This window comes from Caenorhabditis briggsae (genome assembly GCF_000004555.2).
Source record: "Caenorhabditis briggsae complete genome, chrX, whole genome shotgun sequence".
In the NCBI taxonomy this organism is placed as follows: domain Eukaryota; kingdom Metazoa; phylum Nematoda; class Chromadorea; order Rhabditida; family Rhabditidae; genus Caenorhabditis; species Caenorhabditis briggsae.
The window spans coordinates 10,357,543-10,377,238 of record NC_013491.2 but is presented as its reverse complement, the minus strand read 5'-3'; the positions used below and the strand labels follow the sequence as shown (position 1 = coordinate 10,377,238).

The following is a 19,696-nucleotide window of genomic DNA, read 5'->3' as shown; positions in this document are numbered from 1 at the left end:
GCTGGAGAAGTTTAGAATATCCCGATCCTCACCGGCAGATGCTACATTTGCCCTGGTGGTGGCGGCTAGGAGGTAGTCAGTTCAGTTTTATGGTGTGTGGCAGAATGCATCAAATTGTGCCACTCACTTTGATGTGGTGCTGGTGGTAGTTCCGTTTTGTTTAAACTTAAGCCGCGGTGTTTTGATACATTATTCCGGGCTGGTCAAGGATTTTGGCTGGTCGAGGATTACGGTAGCTAGCCTATTTCAACAAATAATCTAATAAAACAAGCGAAAGTACACTACCGGTACAATTTTCCGTTTTTTTTTCCAACTTTAGTTGAAAATAGCCAACTTTCGATGTTCGAAAATTATAAGAGATTTCTTTGGATAAGATTTGAAGAAATTAGTCTAAATTGGATATTCCTGTTGGAACTGAAAATAGTATTTGGTCACAGTTTGGAATTCTACAAGTTGTTGGTCTCATTTAAGAGAATTTTTACTAAAAATGTATCAATTACAAAATTAAGTTTTGTGTCCAGTTGATGAAGTTTTTTTTTATTGAATTAAGTTTTTCGTCCAGTCAATTTTTGTCCAGTTGATCTGAAACTTTTCTATCTGATGCAAGAAAATCTACTACAAACTTTAGACATCAACGTGGATCTACAGGGACAAAGTTCCTTTTCGCAATTGTTCCTGGCAATCATTTAACCTTTGTTCTCAATCCGCCCACCTGAAATCTATGAGTCCCTTTGATATTTTTGACGGGTGCATGTTGTTTTTGTTCATGGACCCTCTTTTATTGCCACCCTCTCTGTTCAATTCATTTTGATCTCACCACCCCCGACTTACCTCATCGTCATTGAAAAAAAAACACAAAGAGATTGGGATATCGGACCCACACTTTACAATTCCAACACTCACTCCTCCTCCCACCTCTCATAATTTTAATTGTTGAATGGGAACAGTTCTTACTGTCTCCAAACGTAGTTGCTCTATAATTCCTAAGTGCGTCATGTCATTTGAAACAATTTCGCTTACTACAAGCACTTTTTCACTTTTCTTCTTTTTATCAGTACCCTCTTCTTACGACTTTTCGAAAAAAAATTCTGTGTGTTTTAATAACTTTTTCAAAAATTTCAGCTTGCCTCCACTTGGAGATCATTTCCAAATCTTTTTCTGTCGAACGCCATCCCATTAAGCGATCGAAATGAGACTTCTAGTTATTCTTGTAGTCTTGACGACCGCCGCGACTGCCGTGAGTTTTTTTTGTAATTGCAGTGAAAGTTTCCGGCACGATCAGAGTACCTACTTTAACATAATTGCACGTTCCGCGTCACTCTTTATCAGTTGGTGCATTACACTGGTTATGCACAATCAAAACCTATAACAATTAACCAACCAAACAATATTATTTTCAGAAATTCCATTGTCAAAGCGGACTCAGAAGGGTTACGGAGGTAAGTCGGGCAGGCAGCCCCTTTAATCTGAAAATTTTACCCGCGGGAAACCATCAATTGCTCTTTTCCGTTTTCTATTCTATTATACACAAACACCCTACCACTTCCGACCTCAATCAAGATAATTGAGAACAACAAATGGGTTTAGTGGGGTAGAGAGACCGAAGCGCTATGTAATTATCCGGTGTTTCTTTCGAAACAATTTGTCAGTCAGTTTCTCGGTTCACTGAGTGCCAAAAGAGTTAATGAAACCAAAAATTATATGTATAACGACGTGAATGGGATACTGTAGAAGAGGATAAACAACGGGAACTTTCAGATTGGATTGATTGAAAAATGTCTGACAAAGTCAGAATGCTCCAGCATGCCACAATGTTCCGATACGGTCCTTGTAAGTTCGTCGGATCACATTAAAAAATTTGAAAACTTTTAATTCAGGGAGGATGCTGTTGCCTAGAAAACAAAAACTGTTTGCTGACACGTGCCAGACGCCACTTGAAAAAGTTGGTTAACGCCATTATAATCATCAACAAAAGTCTATTTTTAGAACAACACCAGCTCCAGAAGAATCAGAGGAGACTACGGCATCTGAAGAAACCGTATCCGCAGAAGAAACCACCACAGTGAAATCGTCACACAAAAAGAAAACTACCACAAAAGCCGCACCAACTACCACAGAAAAACCAGAAACCACAAAGAAGGCTGATAAAAAGAAGGCTGACACCAAAAAGGCTGTGAAATCCACTACAACAGCCGCTCCTGTCGAGAGTGCCGAGACTGAAACCCCATCGTCTGAAGAGAATAAGACGACGGAAGAAGAATCTGGAAATGTATCTGCCACGTCATCAACTGAAGTCTCGGCTGAGGAGGAGCCAAAATCCACTGAAGCTTCAAAGGAGGAGACTACCGAGGCTTCCACTGAGGAGGAGAAGTCTACTGAAGCATCGAATGAGGCTACCACTGTTAGTTCGGAAACATCAGAGACCACTGAGGATAGCGAGGAGGAGGAAGCCACCACCTCCAAACCAGTCAAGGCTACCAAAGCTCCAAAGATTACCACTACCGAAGCCTCCACAAATAAAGAATCCAAGAAGGCTCACAAAAAGGAGAAGGTTACGACCACCCCAGAACCATCTACTGAAGAATCTCCAGAAACAAGCGAGGAGCCACAGTCTTCTGAATCTACTCCAACCTCTGAGGAATCTACTGAGCAATCTACCGAAAAGCCAAAGAAGGCTGATAAGAAGACTGATAAGAAGGATGACAAGAAGGATAAGAAGAAAAAGGAAAAAAGCGAGGAGGATGACTCTAATGAAGATGACGACAGCAAATCCACATCTGAATCTGATTCTAAGACTGAGTCCACTTCCGAATCCTCATCTGAAGCCTCATCGGAGAAATCTGTTGGAGGCACTAAGAAGACCTTGTTCTCAGGACCACCAGACTCGGACGAGGATGACGACGACGAGGGAGCCGGAGCCGACGAGGCCTTCTTCTCCGAGAGCAAACATGCTGTCACTGAAGCACCAGCCGAGCTTTCCAGAGCTACCACAATGGCTGTCAAGAGCAAGGTAAACTCCAGAGATTGACTTTTCGTTACGAATTGTTTTTTCAGAAGCTCAAGAAGACTGAGAGCAGCTTCAACTTTATCCCACTTGCCATTCTTGGATTCTGCTTTTCGGCCGGAGTTGGAGGAGCCGTTTACTGGTACAACAAAAGGTTGTGATGATTTGAAAGTTCTTAAATAATTATTTCTTGAGTTTCAGAAATGCGGAAAGAGAGAATGCGTCGGCGGTTGATGAGAAAGAGCTGACCACTATCGCTCCTCTTCTTGAGGATCAGAAACAGTCCGCCGAAGTCGACGAAAGCCCAGAAGAGAAGAAGGAAGATGACGAATGAGCGGTATTATGCAATTAACAAATCATCATTAGGCGTTGTTCCTCGTTTTTGTCTACTACGGTCTCGTTTCTTTTTCTCTTCCTTTCTTTCTCCCTCCCCCACTCTCATCACATTATCGTTTTTAAAATTTTCAGTTTTTAATTCATCAAACATCTTTCAGTTATAAAATAAAACCAACTGGAAATAATGAAATTCTTAATCATTTTCCGTGTAGAAACCGTTTTACACTATTCATCTTCCCTGTCATTTTCCCCCTCTCTCCTCTCTCATTCGCTTTGTCTGTTATAGGTATACTGTAATTTCCCTTCGATGTGCAGTTGTAAAATCGCGGGAATTATTTTTTAATAAGCTCTTTAAAAATGTATGTCTCTCTCTCTCTCTCTCTCTCTCATTTAGCTTTTCTCTCCATGATTCATAATTTCGAGATTGTACCCAAGATGATATAATTAATCGGATAACATTTTATTGAGTTTTGGTTGATTGAAGAAATAAACAACAACTTCGTAAATGTTTTAATGGCACGACACGAGAAACAAACATGTTCTAAGAACATATATTCCGAGAGTTTTGGAAATTCCAAGATTTTCTTTCGATTTAATGAGAGCCATTTTGTGTTTCATTCAATTTAAATATTCTAGCGTATAAAAAAAGTTTTTTTCGTTAATCGTTCAGCTTACAACAACAAGATATTACCTGAGAATATCATGAAAATTTTCTCAATTATTTCGCACATAATTCGAAGGATTCAACAATTTGGGGGTGCAGATTAATAAAAGAATTAATCAAGGATTACAAAATCTACAATTCAGGGGGGGGGGGGGGGGGTACAAAATTCGAACTTTTTCCGGGTATTTTTTAACCCCGAGTTGTAAATTTTGTGCCTTTAATTAGTTTTGTACACTTTTGTACCCCTTAATTCTTTTACTTTCCAAACCAAATATTTCCCGAGAATATTTGAAAAAATCTGAAAAACGGGAAACTGGTTTTTTTTCGATAGATTTTCGCTTGAATTGCAGAAAAGGCTAAAATTGAAGTACATCGAAAATAGTATAAGTATTTTTCAAATATCTTAAAGAACACAAATCTAAGTTAATTGAAGAAAAAATCTGGAAAAATTCAAGAAAATGTTTCCTTTTCCGTTTTCTATTGTATGGAAACCGGGTTTCCGATCGATTCGAGCAAGTCTAAAACGGAAATTTCCAGTTGTTAAAGATTCTGAACTACCTTTTAAGAATATTGAAGTTGATTATTTGCCGCTAAAAGAAATCTAACCTTCCCGACTTCTAACCGTTCAAGACTGTTGAAAATGCTTGTTTCTCAGAGCTCAAAATGTATTTCTTGAACACCATCACCCCAAATGTTCTCATCCAACTTGTGAATTATTAAGAATTTTCGAATATTGTGAACATAGTTTTTGTTACTTTACTCTCGGTTGGAACATTATATTTTGCCAACATATTTTTCGTTTTTCCGCATAAAGTGTCCATAAAACACAAAGTTCGGTGACAAACAGACCCTTCAAAACGTCTTCCTCTTCGTTCAGCTTCTACTTCTCCGTTCATTTCATTTTCTGGCCAATTTGTCTTCTGTGTGTATTATGTGTGTTTCGTTTTCTCGTTTCTTACTTGTCTCTTCTCGCCCCGGAAAATTCTCTAATGAGCCGTTTCGCATTACTCCGTTAAGAACAAGTGGCCCAAGTCGGCCACCGAAATTATAATCCAGGAGGGTCAGTAGGAGGAGAAAAGAGGAAACGAGGTGGAACAACAAATGGAAAGACAAACACATTTTGCTTTGATATATTTACTTGGCGAATAAGCCACTTCGGCAAGGGTTCGCTTGCATAATCCCTGTCGTTTCGAACATTTTACAGATGTTTTGTTTATATACACTTCTGTCTTGCAGATTGAATGCCATTCATTGGAATCCCTATGAGCCACCAGAACGACAAGTTTTTGATGAAGTGATTTTTGGCTTCGTCTTCATATATCCTTCTTCTTGTTTTTTCACCTCACAATAATAAAAACCAGACCGCTATATATTCAGTCTCTATATATTCACGCACGACGCCATTTATTGTATTCGCACCCAAATTTACAAATCGGTGTGTCTCACTCTCTCTCTCTCTCACTCACTTCACAACAAATGCATTATTGCTAGTTCTATTTGTTTATTTCTACAATATTTTTACACCCGCCCATTTGGTTTTTACAATCCACAAAGTTTTCTGTACAATTGAAACACTTCACACCATTCGAAAAATTTTTTTCGGTATTTCCATCACACGGTTTATGAATGCCTTCGATCCAGCTCACTTCGTCGATATGGAGTTCAGCGTGAGTTGTTTTTCTTCGGAAACTAAAACTACTTCACAACATTCAAAACTTTCCAAGTGAAGTGAGTACTCAAGGTTACATGTCAATTTTCCTCCATATTATTCTTTCTCTAAAAAAGGTTTTATGATCGATTTGTTCACCTCGTGGATTCACTCAACCATAAAATATACATAAAACGGTTTCTCTGAGAAAAAACGTGTTCATTTGCCATACTTATTATATTTTTCTACCAAGATGGAGATGCGGGTGAGTTTTTAGACAAACTCCTTCAAAATTGCTCAAAGTTTTAGAGAACTGAAAAAAGTTAATCAAACTGACCTCCGAGAAAATATACTAATATTATCATGTATAAGATAAGAAAACTGAAATAAAAAAATTGAGAAACCATAATATTCGAAAGATTATTATTGACGATAGTATTATCATTGTCTAAGAAAAAAGTTTATAGCGGATTTCTTGTGATTTTTTTAAGCCGCAAGAACAAACTACCGTATATTTTGAGCCTATAAAAATTTGATATTTCCTTACTTTCAGCCGTTTTTCTTCGTAATTCCTATGATTTCCATTATTTAAATTCCTTTTTTATAACTTAAATTTGAACAAAAAAGTGAAAATCGTAGTAAACTAGAGAAAATAGTAGAATAATATTCAAAAAATGCTCAGAAGATGCGGTTGTTAGTTATTGCGTTTTTGAGAATAATTTAACATGATTTAAACTCTTTTTTTTGAACAGCGATAATTATTTGTTATGGTGTAAAATAATTGTTGTCTACATATTTTTTGTGTGGATATTTGTTTGAATATTATGCACCGTAACTATTAGGTTAGTAAGAAAGTAATGCGCGCGTTTTGATTTCTTTTAACCTCGCACAAAACTAAAACAAGATATCAATCAGAGGGCTTTTCTCCATAATTTTCGGCCGCTTACTGCCAACGCATGATCAAAGTTTCGATGTCTCTCTTGAAGAACTATTAGGTTGGCGGGAAAGTCTTTGTCACTTTTTCAATAGTTTATTTCTCAAAGAAAAAATAACCGAATAATTAATTATATTGTCCATCATTATCAACAACATGTCTCCAACGTTCCCTCAATTTATGGATTCCATTGCGGTAGAATCCAGCCGGGCGTGAGGCAAAGTATTGTTTGAGTGCCGCTTCGACCCCTCCACGGGAATTGAAGCTTCTTCCTTCGAAGGCACGTGTCATATCGCCAAATAACCAATAGTCGGAAGGAGCAAGATCAGGAAAATACGGGGGGTGAGGGAGAACATTCCATCCATATCCCATCAGCTCCTGCTTCACTTGTTTCGAAACATGTGGGCGAGCGTTATCATGTTGATAGTACACTTTCTTGTCTTTCAGGGCCGAACGGTCGACTGCTTTCTTGAGGTTTCGTAGTTGAGTAGTGTAGAGGTCTCCAGTTATTGTTTTGCCCTCGGGCAGAAGTTCCCAGTAGATGGGGCCGTCCACTCCCCACCACACAGAGAGCATAACTTTTTTCGGATGAAGGTCGGGTTTGGGGACATCCTGTGGGCTCTCTCCTTCTCCAACCCACTGGGATTTCCTGTGGTGATTATCGTAGAAGACCCACTTCTCATCTCCGGTTATTAGCCGGTCCAGCCATCGATCGCCCGCGTGGAGAGTGAGAAGAGTAATCGAATCGTCGACTCGGCGGTCAAGGTTGGCTTGAGTCAGGTGATGACGTATGAATCGACCAAAAAGTTTTCTCATTCCAAGAGACTTCAAACCTTCAAGGACTGTGCTATGGTGAACTCCGAATGTGACAGCTAGTTCACGGCTAGATTGAAATGGATCCGATTGCAATGCGTGCTTCAGCTTGTCCAAATCCAACTCACAGGGTCTCCCAGAGCGATTCTTTTCATCGAGCGAGAAGTCATCTTTTTCGAAACGATGGAACCAATTGCGAATAGTATTGTAGTGAGGGGCATGTGTGTTGTACACATTCTTCAAGAAAGTTTCCGAATCCTTCATCGTGGTGTGAGATAGGAAGAGGTAAATCAAAACATGTCTGATGTGAATAGCAGTGGGAACAAACATATCGTTTCAATTACAGATGAGGAGCAGGGAAGGAAATGGGGACTTGTTTATATGGAAGGTCTTATCACCTTGTTATTCACTAGAGTCGATATCATACACAGCCTCCATATACGAGAACAGTGATTAAACAAACAGAGTGACAAAGACTTTCCCGCCAACCTAATACACCAGCTGTAATTCGAAGTAGTTAGTAACAAACGCGAATTACTTTTTTACCAACCTAATAATTTAACAGAATGCCTCCAGATACTTGCTTTTTGAGATCAATTGTTTCAAGTTTTGCTTTTTTGAGAATAATTTAACATGGTATAAACTCTTAACTCCTTTTTCTCGGACAGCGATAATTATTTGTTGTCGTGTAAAATAATTGCTGTCTACACCTTTTTTTGTGGATATTTGTTTGAGTATTTTGCACCGTAACTAATTTAACAGAATGCTTTTTGAGATCAATTGTTTCAATTTATTTGAGAGATATCATTAAAATTTTAACTGATCAAATGTTTGAAACCAAAACTTCATAAATTGAGAAAATTTTGATATCTCTTACAATATGTGAGATATTTTAGTTCGAATGGCAACTACATCGTTTAGTTCTATTGTTTTTTGGTATGCATTGCTTGGTGGACGGTTTTGAAAAAAATCAAAATCGCCTTTTTTCCAAACACAAAACAGTGTCAGGTTTCGTAAAAATCAAAATAAATGAACTGGAAATAATCAAGTGGTTAGCAACCTAATGTGAAATGAAACAGCTGATTTTAAATGGTGCCACATTTTTCAGCGACTGACCATTCTTTGCTAATATGCAGTTCAAACACTGTGTTACTCAACAATTTTTTCTGCTGTTCTAACGTTTTTGTTCTGTTCCATATTTTCAAATAGGTTTGTTAGCTATCAAGTATCAGATCTTCTTGAAAATTCTAGCCATTCATTCTACATAATTATTTCTTTGGATGTCCGAGAGAAGGCTAATAGCTCGTTTTTGACACGTTCTGACCAAGAACCACAAAGAATACTATTCTAAGAAGAAAATATTTATGGCTAAAAAAGAGGATATGTCTGAGCTGAGTCAACTATATTTTTCTCCCATTTTCTCTTTGTGAGACACGATTTATTCTGTCTTTCTGCTTTTTTGTCTGAAATAAGAGTAGCTGCTGTCCATTCTTTCATTCTATTTTTTTTGTTTCATGATGTGTTTTTTTCTTTTGGGTGGTTATTTTCCCATTGGCTCCGTCCATATAAAAGGAGACACCAAGCAAGAAAACATCTTCTTCTTTTTCTTCCGTCCCATTGAAACTTTATCTATAACTCTCAGCCAATGAAATTCAATCTGCTCTCATTTCTTCTACATGTAGACCTTATATACTCTTGTAAAACACCAAAAAGAGACGTGTACCATCTTTCATTTTAAATTCCATGCGCCAAGCATATCTAATTACATGTGATCCGGTCACATTGGTGGTTCATCTCATCCACTTCTATTTTGTTTCAGTTTCAAATCCACTTTTGCTCTTCTACTAATCTTTACTCGTGTAGTCGCCTGGTTTTTTTAATTTGAAAATGAGCTTCTCTAATGAATGACAAGATCAAAAGTTGATGAGCTAAACGTTGCAAACAGGATTACCTCCTAGAAGAAGAAAAAAGAGCTAGATGTCCAAATTCCTCTTTCGGCTTTCTTCGGATTGCATATCTATTTTTTTCTTTCTTTTTTGTTTCAAGTATTCTGTTTTTGTTTTATTCTCCTAGCGGTCATCCGAAAACTTAAATCGAAAGAAAAACATGACTTCACATTTTTTCCAAAAAAGCTCACGACAAGTTTGCTCTGTTTAGTCGTTCAGAAGTTTTTCAAAAAGTTTTTCTAAGTTCGTTCGATTCATGATTTATGTTTCGCTGCTTGTCCTCTAGCCTGCTAAAATATTCTTTGAAATGCATTTTGTCTTTGTTCACGCAACGGAAGCGGTCTTCCAAAATTGAACGCCAGAGCTCAGAGCTCTGAAACCGAATATCACGGTTAGAATACAAGATGGTGGGGTAATCTCCAAAGAAAGACGAGTAGAGGTTCTCTGTGAAAACAAAATGAGCAAAAATTGAATTGAGCAAGAAACAAGAGTCCGAAAACCACTGGAAAAAAAGAAGAAGAAGAAAAAAGAGACTTGTCATTCGTGAATATCTACATATTTTTATTGGCAACATATAAGTTTTTGACACCAAAAAGAAACATTTTTGTTTGTCCGCTCAACGTGTTTCTGCTGCTTTGCGCAAATACTTACTTTCAGTTTAGTTTGAAAAAAAACTTGGAAAAATAAACATTAGAAAGAAAAAAGAAGTAATTCAAACAGATGTACCCGGTGGCTTGTTTCAAACTAATCGTGGTGATTCTTGTCGAGCAAGTTTTGTCGGAAAAGTATTATTCCAAAGTTTTCATATTTTGTGAAATTAATTTTCATTAGAACTTTGGTTTTTTTTTGAACTCCAACGGTTTCAAAAACTAGCTAATCTGAGAAAATCAAAGCAAAGCTACAAACGTATTTTGAAATTTTTTCATAGACAAGTCAATAATTTTTAAATGTAAAATAAGAGGCATATTGTAGCAAATTTTTGATAGCTGAAAATTATACAAATTTCATAGTGAAGGCGGGCGCGGGACGTGACAACTTGATACCTGAAGTTTGGTTCAGAATTTTCAGTATTTTCAAATTTTGTTCTCTGCCAGTTCTGAATTCGTTCGCTGGGAGTTTTTTTCTGGGGGCAGGATGTTTTCAAAACGTATTTCGGCATTCTGAAAATTCCGACCATTCTCTGGAATGGAATCGGAGTATTCTGAAAATCAGAAATTCGAAAATTTGGAAGCTATGATTTTTTGGCATTTCTCAAAATTGCGAATAGCTCGTTCTAAATGCCCATCTTTTCGTGCAACAAATTCCATCGGCAAAAAGTATCTTAGCGCCCATATTCCTATTCCTTCCTTTGTTCCCTTCCTATTTGCCTCCCATGAAAAATATGACGCACTCATAAAAAAATTCAAAACCATTCCCAAAAAAAAATTTACAGCCCTTTTTCACGAGGGGAAGGCACAGTTTCAGCACCTCTTTTATTTGCACTGTTTCTTTCCCATTTTTTTTGTTTAATATTTTCTTCTATTTTTTTCTATTTTTGCCTCAGTTGTGCACCTTCCAAAGGTTCATCCTGGTCTTGTTTCATGAGGTCATGTGTGGGGACCTAGCTATACACTTATAACTTATTTATAGTAAGCACAGAAAGAGACTAATACATTCACCAAGCGTTTCGTGACATTGGAAAAGAAGAATTCGATGAAAATATGAATATAATGTTGGAAAGGGTTATAATAGTCTTTAATATCAGTTTGTAGTTCCATGAGCTATTTCAAGAATATTCAATAAGGCAGTGAAGCCAAAATCAAAGGACATTTATATTAAAGTGATGTTTTGTTTTGGAATCCGGTATTAGATTTCCTCGTTTCCGAGTCTCTTTCCATCAATTTCTTTCTTGGAATTCACATGAAAATTGCTCTGAAATTGCTCTGAAATTGCTCTGCACCGGTGTCCCGCCTCATCGAGTCTTTTGCCGTCTTCTCCATATTTTTCTCCTTCTTCTGCTCTTGGCTCAGCTCCTCCCCGCGCAAGGCAACAACTTCTTTTTGTTCGGAGCAACACCATATTTTGAAGACGCAGTAAACATCGTGTTTCGGTCACTTATAAGTATTTTTCATCCCTTCCTTTACACGTAAATATCCATTCCAAGATGATGCAGTCACCCGTGGTGAGTTAGTTAGAGCAATCTGAAAATCCACTTCGTGACGCTGTGAAGGGCTAAACATGGGTGGATTTTTATTTTATCCGGTCAATCCGCGACCCCTAAACTGTTCGGTATTAATAATAGGACTCTCTCTTCATTTCATTCCCAAAAATTCCTAAGAAATGTTGTCATCCGGTGTATCACTCCAGATTTGTGCATTTCTGCTATGTTTGAATATTTTAGAGTAAGTAGCAACCCACATACCTCATCGATACCCTTTCTCACGATCTTTTGCAAAAAAAAAATGTGTAATGTTAGATTCTAAGGAAATTTCAAATATGAGAAATCTCACAACCTCCACCAAAAACCCAACCTCTTGAATTCAGCTCTTCGACATGGTTGATCACCCGGACGCTCAGGAAGAAATGATGAACTTCAATTTTGTGAAGAACGCAAACGGTGAGCCCTTCTTTTTTTCCACGCCAGATCTCATCCTAGCGTCATATGTTTCCGTGCCAACAGGCGGTGAAACGAAAAACAACCAATCGTCTCTCTTTCCCTCTATTATCTTCTCTCAATGATCTTCATTCAATTTTAACTGGCTCAAAAGAAGATAGAGTCCTCTTTTCCTTCATCTTTCACCTACCCCCTTCCATCTTTAATCACGTCAATGGCCCGGGTCCGCATAACGCAGAAGAGTCTGATGGGTCTCTCATCTCCTACCTCTCGTATTCCCACAACTCATGCGGTCCCGCTGACAACTCGTCAAAGTTTCATAGCCACGACGACTATGGAGACCCTGGAAAAAGCTTTGAATGCTACCGTACAACCTGATGATATTCCAGAAGCTAGCGCTCTTCGCAATGAGCTTCTCGCTTTGGCTGTACTCTTGTGCCTTCTGATTCTCGGTGTCGTCATCTACTTCGTCTTCCGCTCAATGGTCTACATCAAGAAGGTCAGTTTTCTTCCGGCTTTGGGAAAAGTTTGTTACAATTTGTAACTTACAAATCCAATTTCCGGGGTTTGACTTTGTTGAAAATTTTTTGAAACTCTTTTTTTGAAATTTCTATGGAGCAAGAAAATTGAGTTTTCTTTGAACGTGACTCCCTGCATTTTTTGGGGTTCACAATAGGATTCACAGCACAGAACACTTCACTGCAAAAAAAAAGAGCCAGTGACATTTTCTTCTTTTTCTTTTGAATAGTATTTTTATGCATTGCGCACTTTTCTCCAAAAAAAAGATGAGCTTTTCGTAAGTCACTTCCGACACCATCGATCAAATGGGGAGCAACCAAACCCCTAGCTTTTTGAAATAGATAGAAAAACTATGTATATTTTCGGGTCCCATACACACTTTTCTTTCAGGAAAAGGCTCAAGAACGCTTGCCAATCAACACTTTTGCACCAATCAATCTTCCATGAAGCGACACAGTTGTTCAAGTACAAATATCTTCATAATCTCTTTCCCGATGAGCTGTGCCTATCTTTTTCTTCTTTTTTCAAATTTTCTTCTCCTTCCGATTGTAGTTTGAACTACCTTTCTACCGGTTTTGACAGCAAAAAAATCCGGCTGTCAACAATTTAGCGAATCTCATCACCATCAGTTTTAAGGATACAGCACTTTCTTATTTTCCCCTGTTTTCCCCTCTACAACTAAACATCACACAACTGTTTCACCAAAAATGTAATTTTTCTGCTACAAAATAGAATAAAGTAGCATGTTGACCAGAAGAAAGAAAATTATTATTTATTAGAGAAAATTATTAAATTTGCAACGCAATAACTCTATCAGCAAACTTCGGTCTCCATATCGCCGTCGTCATTGGTTCGTACCTGCCAACAAAAAAATAAAAAAACGAATTAGCAATGGATGAAGTGCTCTTCACAATAAGTGCTCTTTGAAAAAACTCACTCGAACCGTTTCTCCGTTTACTTTATAATCGCATCCAGACCAACCTCCAGCGGATGATGACGACCGCTCGGCAGACGAGGAAGTATCAAGAATTGTCTGAAAAAAAAAAGAAGAGATGGATGAATTTGTGTATCCGCCGTTTTGGTCTGGTCTATGTCTTACCGAAAGCGACGGGCTGTTCCTTCGTTTTGGATTCATACCTTTCCTTCTGCATCCATTCTCAATGAGCACAGTTTCCCGATCAGAATCTCGTGCATAGTCTCCAGAAGAGACGTCAACATTATGAAGGTCGCATTTCTTTGAAGACGACGTGTAAACAGAGCTCTGAAATTATAGAATGTGTGGGTGTTTGAGCAATAAGGTCTTATTACCCTGCATTCTTCGTGCTCAAGGCAAACGCGTAGGCAGTCGGTAATTGATGTTGCAGATTTTGTTGCAACACGTCGACGCTTCGAGAGTGTTTTTTGCACGTGGAGAATGAAAATCTCGTCTTCTTGGCAGTCGAAAGGAGATTCTGGGAAAACAAATAGTTATATTATTCATGGTCTAGTAGAAGGAGAGGCTCTGTTTTCAAGGAAATTTGTACATTGGGGCATCGTGTGGTCTAGATGTACTGAAAAAGAAAACAAAAGTTATTTGAAACTCTGACGATTTCTTTCGAAATTTTGCTGGATTCCTGCTAAAATTTTCTGAAAAAATAGGTCGCATTGGGCTTTAATACAGTATACTACTTTTATAAGTTTTTGTGAATACTCTGATAAAACCCTCTATGCGTGCATTTTGAGCACAATTATCTCGGTTGCATCGTAAGATATCAAAAATGCGTCAACTGGTTTTACGTTTTTCGTAAAATTGCCAGCACTTTATCAGTTGACAAACTTTCGATATCTTTTAACGAAACCAAGATATTTCAGCCCGAAATATGGTGGGCTTCTATTAGAACACATCCTTTTTGTTATTATGATTTTTCATGTCTAAAAACTTAGACTCGAGTTCTTCCATGAACCCGAAACTTCATATGACTTTTCTATGCTCTGAAATTCTACCAACCTGGCAAACAGAACTTCTCCGCATAAATCACTTTCTCATTCTCCAGCAATTTTCCAGAGCCATGTGGCTCGGCCAGAATTCCATACAACTCGCACTTTTTCTCCACCGGGAAATAGTTCAACGAGCGGCAACTGATGGCAGATCCGTCGGGACCCTAAAACAAGCCGCTGCAGAAGGCAAAAAGACAAATGATGTTGTTCTCACTTTGTTCTCACTGCAATACTTGGCACAATCTCCCTGCTCCACTTCATTATACACTCGCACATCGCCGCCGCTTATCGGCAAAACAATCTCGTTTCCGACGACGACGTAATATCCACTGGATGTTTTGCATTTCAATGGGCTGTCTGTAGACCAAAAAAGGATGAGTCTTGTGTTTTGACGTAGATGTTAGTTAGTAGATTTAAGGAAGTTGGGGAGAGTTCTTGGGAAATTCCAAGTTAAAAATAGAACTGACATCATTACTGGGTTCATCTTTTCCAATTTAGAAATCGAAAATGATAACACACCGGTCTGTTCAAACTCCTTCCTTTCTTCCGTATCCTTTTGTGACATCGGCACTAGCGCATCATCTCCTCTCAATTTTGATCTCAGAACTTCATCCATATTTTCCATTCGGACACTGTAAAGAGACTTGGAACTTCTGCGGAAGTTGAGAAACTTACATCGGGGCAGCCATCGCTTTTGTTTTCTGCATAAATTGGTCGGATCTACAAGGAAAGTTATTTCAAATCAGAAGAATATTAAAACTTACATTGGGCTTGGAAGATCAGATATCTTGTTCTTATCAAAACTGTGTTTCAAATCATTCTTTCCGTGGTTTAGCTTGACAAAATTGGGGTTCATGTGCTGACCACTCATTGGTCCCGCACACTCTCCCATATCAGATGTTCTATAAAATATGTCGATACCAATGATTGGATGGATCACTGCTGGAATCTGAAATTGATACAAATACGAATTTTAGAAGTTTAATTGTTCTGTTACCTTATGCCCATCGTTATCATAAAGTTTGCAGAGTTGTTTCTCGACTTCATAAGTAAATGCCTTGCAGATGGAACCCTGAATTATCTATTAAAACTTTTTAAACATCTTCAGATGACTTACTCCATCGGCTCCATTACCAGCAGCCATTATACAGTGTTGGGTGCACATTGTGAGAGCTGTTCTTCGATATTCAGCAATCGGAGCATAGTTTCCAATGGATCTTCGGGAAACTCGTTTGAAACAACCACGATCTTCAAACCAAACACTGAATAGAATCTGAAATTTACAAAAAAAACTCACAATCTTCACAACTCCCAAGTGCAAATAGTGTTAGCAAAAATAACATTCGACGCTTCATTACAATAATTGATTTATGCCTAACGACGATGAATATTCCTCGAGAAAAAAGGAGGGAGAAGCCAGGCTAGGTAGCCAATTGAGGTCAATAAACGCTTCTCGGAAGATGAAACAATGATTGAATCGGAAGAGGTGAGATCGGGAGGAGAACGGGTATTTGACGCGGTGCCTGATTTATTGAAAGAAGTGAGGATGTGAAGACAAAAGCTGTGTGTGCGGGGGAACAAGAAGAAAGCATCCAGACCATATCAGGAAAAGAAAGAGAAGGAAAACGCTAAATTGATATTGGACGTGAAACGTGCTTGGAATGATTTACGATTGTAATGCTCGGACTATAATTCAATGTTAAATACTAACGTTAAAAATAACGGATTAAAAATTTTAGAATATTCAAACGGTAAATTTTAAATAGGAAAAAATCTGTAATTATGTTATAGATTCAGGATTTTTGTTTGTAGATTTTGAGTTTTGTTTGGAGGTTTCTTTTGTTGTCTGTAAGTCGACAGAAAATGCAAACATAGTTTGAACTTTATTATATAATATTTAATTTAAAGTATTTATTATCATTAAAACATAAAATGTACAAAATAGTGGCATTTTTAGACAGACAAATTTTAACATTCCTCCACTTGCATATCTTCTTCACAATCATCGCATTCTCTCTGACGAACTCTCATCTTTCGTCCCTTCACGCCATATTGGCATAAACTCCATTCCTGCCATTCCGATTCGGATTCTTTGTTATCTGAATTTATCTTTATTTTTGAAATTTTCGAAAATGGCTTGATTATACCGTCGACACTCTTAGTGTTCTCGGTTTCAACGCGATTTGACACGTGACACCCGTTTACAATCACCACGGTTTTTCCATTTCCATCTTGGAGTAAAGTTTCGTCTTCTGTCGGACTAATGGAGTGAAGTACGCACATTCCTTTTTTGTATGTGACTGCCTGAAAAAAGTATTCTTACACGGGAAGTACCGAAGTGTCTGCTCGCTTTTTTTTTTAGATGTTGGTGGCAAAAAACGTCCCGTCCTCAGACTAGCACAAAACGGATAATGTAAGGAGCCCATAGGCAGGTTGAGCAGAATGGCAAATCTTTTTCTGATTTTTTCGAAAAAGTGGGTCAAGTCCATTCAAAAAATCATAACTTTGTACAGATCGAAGAAAAAATAATTAACTAAACTGCATCTTGTAGAACGGATTTGAGGCTACAAAAACCTAATTTACACATACTGTCTATCTCTGCAATGAAACTTACTAGAATGGAAAATGTGCAAATGGTCTGATTGAGTGAAATAAAAAAATTCCGATTTTTTGAAAAAAGTATTTGGGAGACCATGTCTATTCGATTCCTTCCATGTCATAATGCACAACTATCATTCCAAATATATAGCTCACCTTTCATTTAAGAGAGATTTTTGAAAAAAATACTTTTTTCAGCTTCACTCATCCCTATACATGCTCACTTTTAACATGTGAAATTTTTCTCGACATTTTTGACTTTTTGATCACGATTCGATCATTTTCTGTCAAAAAGAAACTGAACCAACTCAAACTTCCATTTTCAGAGCTTTTCTATTGTTTCCGGAAAAAATGAGTTCGAAAAATACCATGTATAGGGGTACATAAGTGAAGCTGAAAAAAGTATTTTTTTCAAAAATCTCTCTTAAATGAAAGGTGAGCTAAATATTTGGAATGATAGTTGTGCATTATGACATGGAAGGAATCGAATAGACATGGTCTCCCGAATACGTTTTTTCAAAAACCGGTGTTTTTTGATTTCACTCAATCAGACCATTCGCAAATTTTCTATTCTAGTAAGTTTCATTGCAGAGATAGACAATATTTATAATTTATTTTTTGTAGCCCCAAACCCGTTCTACAAGATGAAGTTTAGTTTATCATTTTCTGTACAAAGTTATGATTTTTTGAATGGACTTGACCCACTTTTTTGAAAAAAACAGAAAAAGTTTTGCCATTCTGCTCAGCCTGCCTATGAGTACCTTATATTATCCGTTTTGTGCTAGTCCAGAAACGGGACATATTTTGCCACCAACATCTAAGAAAAAGCGAGCAGACACTTCGGGTACTTCCGGTGTTAGAAAATGAAGTTCAACTCTTTTTCTACCTTGCACTCCCGATTCTCAATACATTCCTTTAAACATTGAATTTGGGAATCTAGCCCTGGAACTTTTCCAATAATGTTCTTCGTGAGTTTTTTGTACAAGTGAACCGAATATAAAGTTTCAGCATCACAATGGTTTTTCGCTGAAAATCAATGATTTCAGCAGCTTTTAATAATTTCAGCACATACTCTTTATACAGAATTTGTCTCCAAAAGTGTGCTCATCATCAATAGCCAAGACTGCAGAATCGCTTTCATTACGTTCTTGTTTTCCATACATCTCGCAAATTTCGTTAGTTGGTTCATAATTCAAAGAATAACATGGAATATTTTGACCGATGGCATTCTGAAATATATTAATATTCATTTCAAACGAATGAAATTTTCTAGCTCACAATATTTTGGCTACAATACATCAAGCAACTGCTCTGATCCACGCCATTCAATCTTTGTGGTAACATTTTCGTTGAAAGCCGGCTGCCGTACACCAAGAAGTAGGACAGCGTCTCGTCTCTCTGGCACTCTGCAATATGTTACATTCGCTGTCTCCTCTCGTGTGCCCAGTAGATAAACGCAATGAGGCACGCTCTCTTTCGGCCTGCTTAGTATAGTGGTTAGTACTCCACGTTGTGGCCGTGGCGACGCTGGTTCGATTCCAGCAGCAGGCAACTCTTTTTGTTTCTTATCATTTTTAATTGAAACTTACTGTAGCCGTGCGCTGGGTTACGGAAAGTCGTGACAATATCAGGGTGAGTTTTCTTTTTTGGTGCTTGCGTTGTGGTCATGTATTCCATTTCAAATTCATCTTCCATCTGTTGTCTTTCAATTTCTTGTAGGATTTCGTTTTCGAAATGGGTCGGAGCTTTGCGCACATTCTCACGGATGGATTGAGGATTTGGATCTTTGGGAAAATCAGAGTTTTCAAACTGAAATAAAATTTATATATATATTTTCAGTTTTTCAAAAAATTAACTTTTGGCAGATTTGCGATTGCTGGAGATTGTGGTAAAGTTGCAAATTGTGGACTTTGAAGTTTTTGGATGTCTTGTTTGTATCCTCTACTAGGAGCGATTTTGTCCTGACACTGTCCATCCCAACTGCTTCGGATATAAAAGTCATGGTCCTCAAGGTACACTACCTCGGCGCCTGAACAAAACTTTAAATAATTGGTTCTCTATTTCTTATAATTACCATTATGACTCCCATCATGACCATAAAGTTGACAAGTGCTGAATTTTCTGTGAAACACAACTGACACACATCCGTCCTAAAATTATTTTTTATTGAATCTTTATGAAAATAAAAACTAGCCCCTTTCTGTGCGGCTTGTGAAATACAATAGTTGAGGCACTCTCCTGCTGTTACATGAAATAATTCAGCAATAGAGTCGGAATTGGAAACCGCGTGACTGGGATGAACATTGAAACATTGCCCTGAAAAGGTTCTTCGTAATTCATTGGTTGATTGTAGCCAGGAAATTTCATCTATTTTTGAAAGTAGACAAAGAAATATACTGAATTTTTAGAGGAGCCTATAACCTTTCAGACCTATTGAATAAATGCAAACTAAAGCCTCAATTTTGTAGTTGTCACTTTTTTTTGTATAGATTCGTCCTAATGAGATATGCGGTATATCCTCTAATAGAGGCCCGTCAACTTCAAACTTAAGTATCTAGATTCCTGGTAAAGATATCAAAAATTTGTCAACTTACAAAAATTATCTATCGTAGTATTACCAATATTTTATCAGTTGGCAAATGTTTGATATTTTTTCTTTTACAC

The 19,696-nt window shown here is 37.6% G+C and overlaps 4 protein-coding genes and 1 non-coding gene across 5 annotated transcripts; 3 read left to right on the top strand and 2 right to left on the bottom strand.

Moving 5' to 3' along the window:
* Positions 1-1,189: 1,189 nt before the first annotated feature.
* On the top strand, positions 1,190-3,338 carry CBG14595 (the record flags this gene model as incomplete). Its single annotated transcript, XM_002644583.1, has 7 exons — positions 1,190-1,237; positions 1,401-1,439; positions 1,759-1,830; positions 1,878-1,942; positions 1,987-3,010; positions 3,055-3,158; positions 3,206-3,338. The coding sequence occupies 7 exons, from the start codon at positions 1,190-1,192 to the stop codon at positions 3,336-3,338; spliced, it is 1,485 nt and encodes a 494-aa protein (XP_002644629.1).
* Positions 3,339-11,877: 8,539 nt separating this feature from the next.
* On the top strand, positions 11,878-12,904 carry CBG14591 (the record flags this gene model as incomplete). The annotated part of the gene is made up of 3 exons (XM_002644582.1): positions 11,878-11,941; positions 12,328-12,437; positions 12,848-12,904. 3 exons carry the CDS (start codon positions 11,878-11,880, stop codon positions 12,902-12,904), a joined length of 231 nt encoding a protein of 76 aa, XP_002644628.1.
* Positions 12,905-13,270: 366 nt separating this feature from the next.
* CBG14590 lies at positions 13,271-16,385 on the bottom strand (the record flags this gene model as incomplete). The annotated part of the gene is made up of 12 exons (XM_045239674.1): positions 13,271-13,315; positions 13,395-13,490; positions 13,557-13,718; positions 13,766-13,908; positions 14,445-14,598; positions 14,649-14,791; positions 14,954-15,066; positions 15,110-15,154; positions 15,199-15,383; positions 15,432-15,506; positions 15,552-15,682; positions 16,373-16,385. The coding sequence occupies 12 exons, from the start codon at positions 16,383-16,385 to the stop codon at positions 13,271-13,273; spliced, it is 1,305 nt and encodes a 434-aa protein (XP_045100814.1).
* Positions 16,386-16,402: 17 nt separating this feature from the next.
* On the bottom strand, positions 16,403-19,007 carry CBG14589 (the record flags this gene model as incomplete). Its single annotated transcript, XM_045239673.1, is given in 8 exon segments — positions 16,403-16,533; positions 16,582-16,738; positions 17,919-18,058; positions 18,105-18,261; positions 18,311-18,438; positions 18,622-18,841; positions 18,889-18,973; positions 18,985-19,007. The coding sequence occupies 8 exon segments, from the start codon at positions 19,005-19,007 to the stop codon at positions 16,403-16,405; spliced, it is 1,041 nt and encodes a 346-aa protein (XP_045095458.1).
* Positions 18,512-18,583, top strand: CBG28855. Its single transcript has one exon. It is a non-coding gene (tRNA).
* Positions 19,008-19,696: the final 689 nt, after the last annotated feature.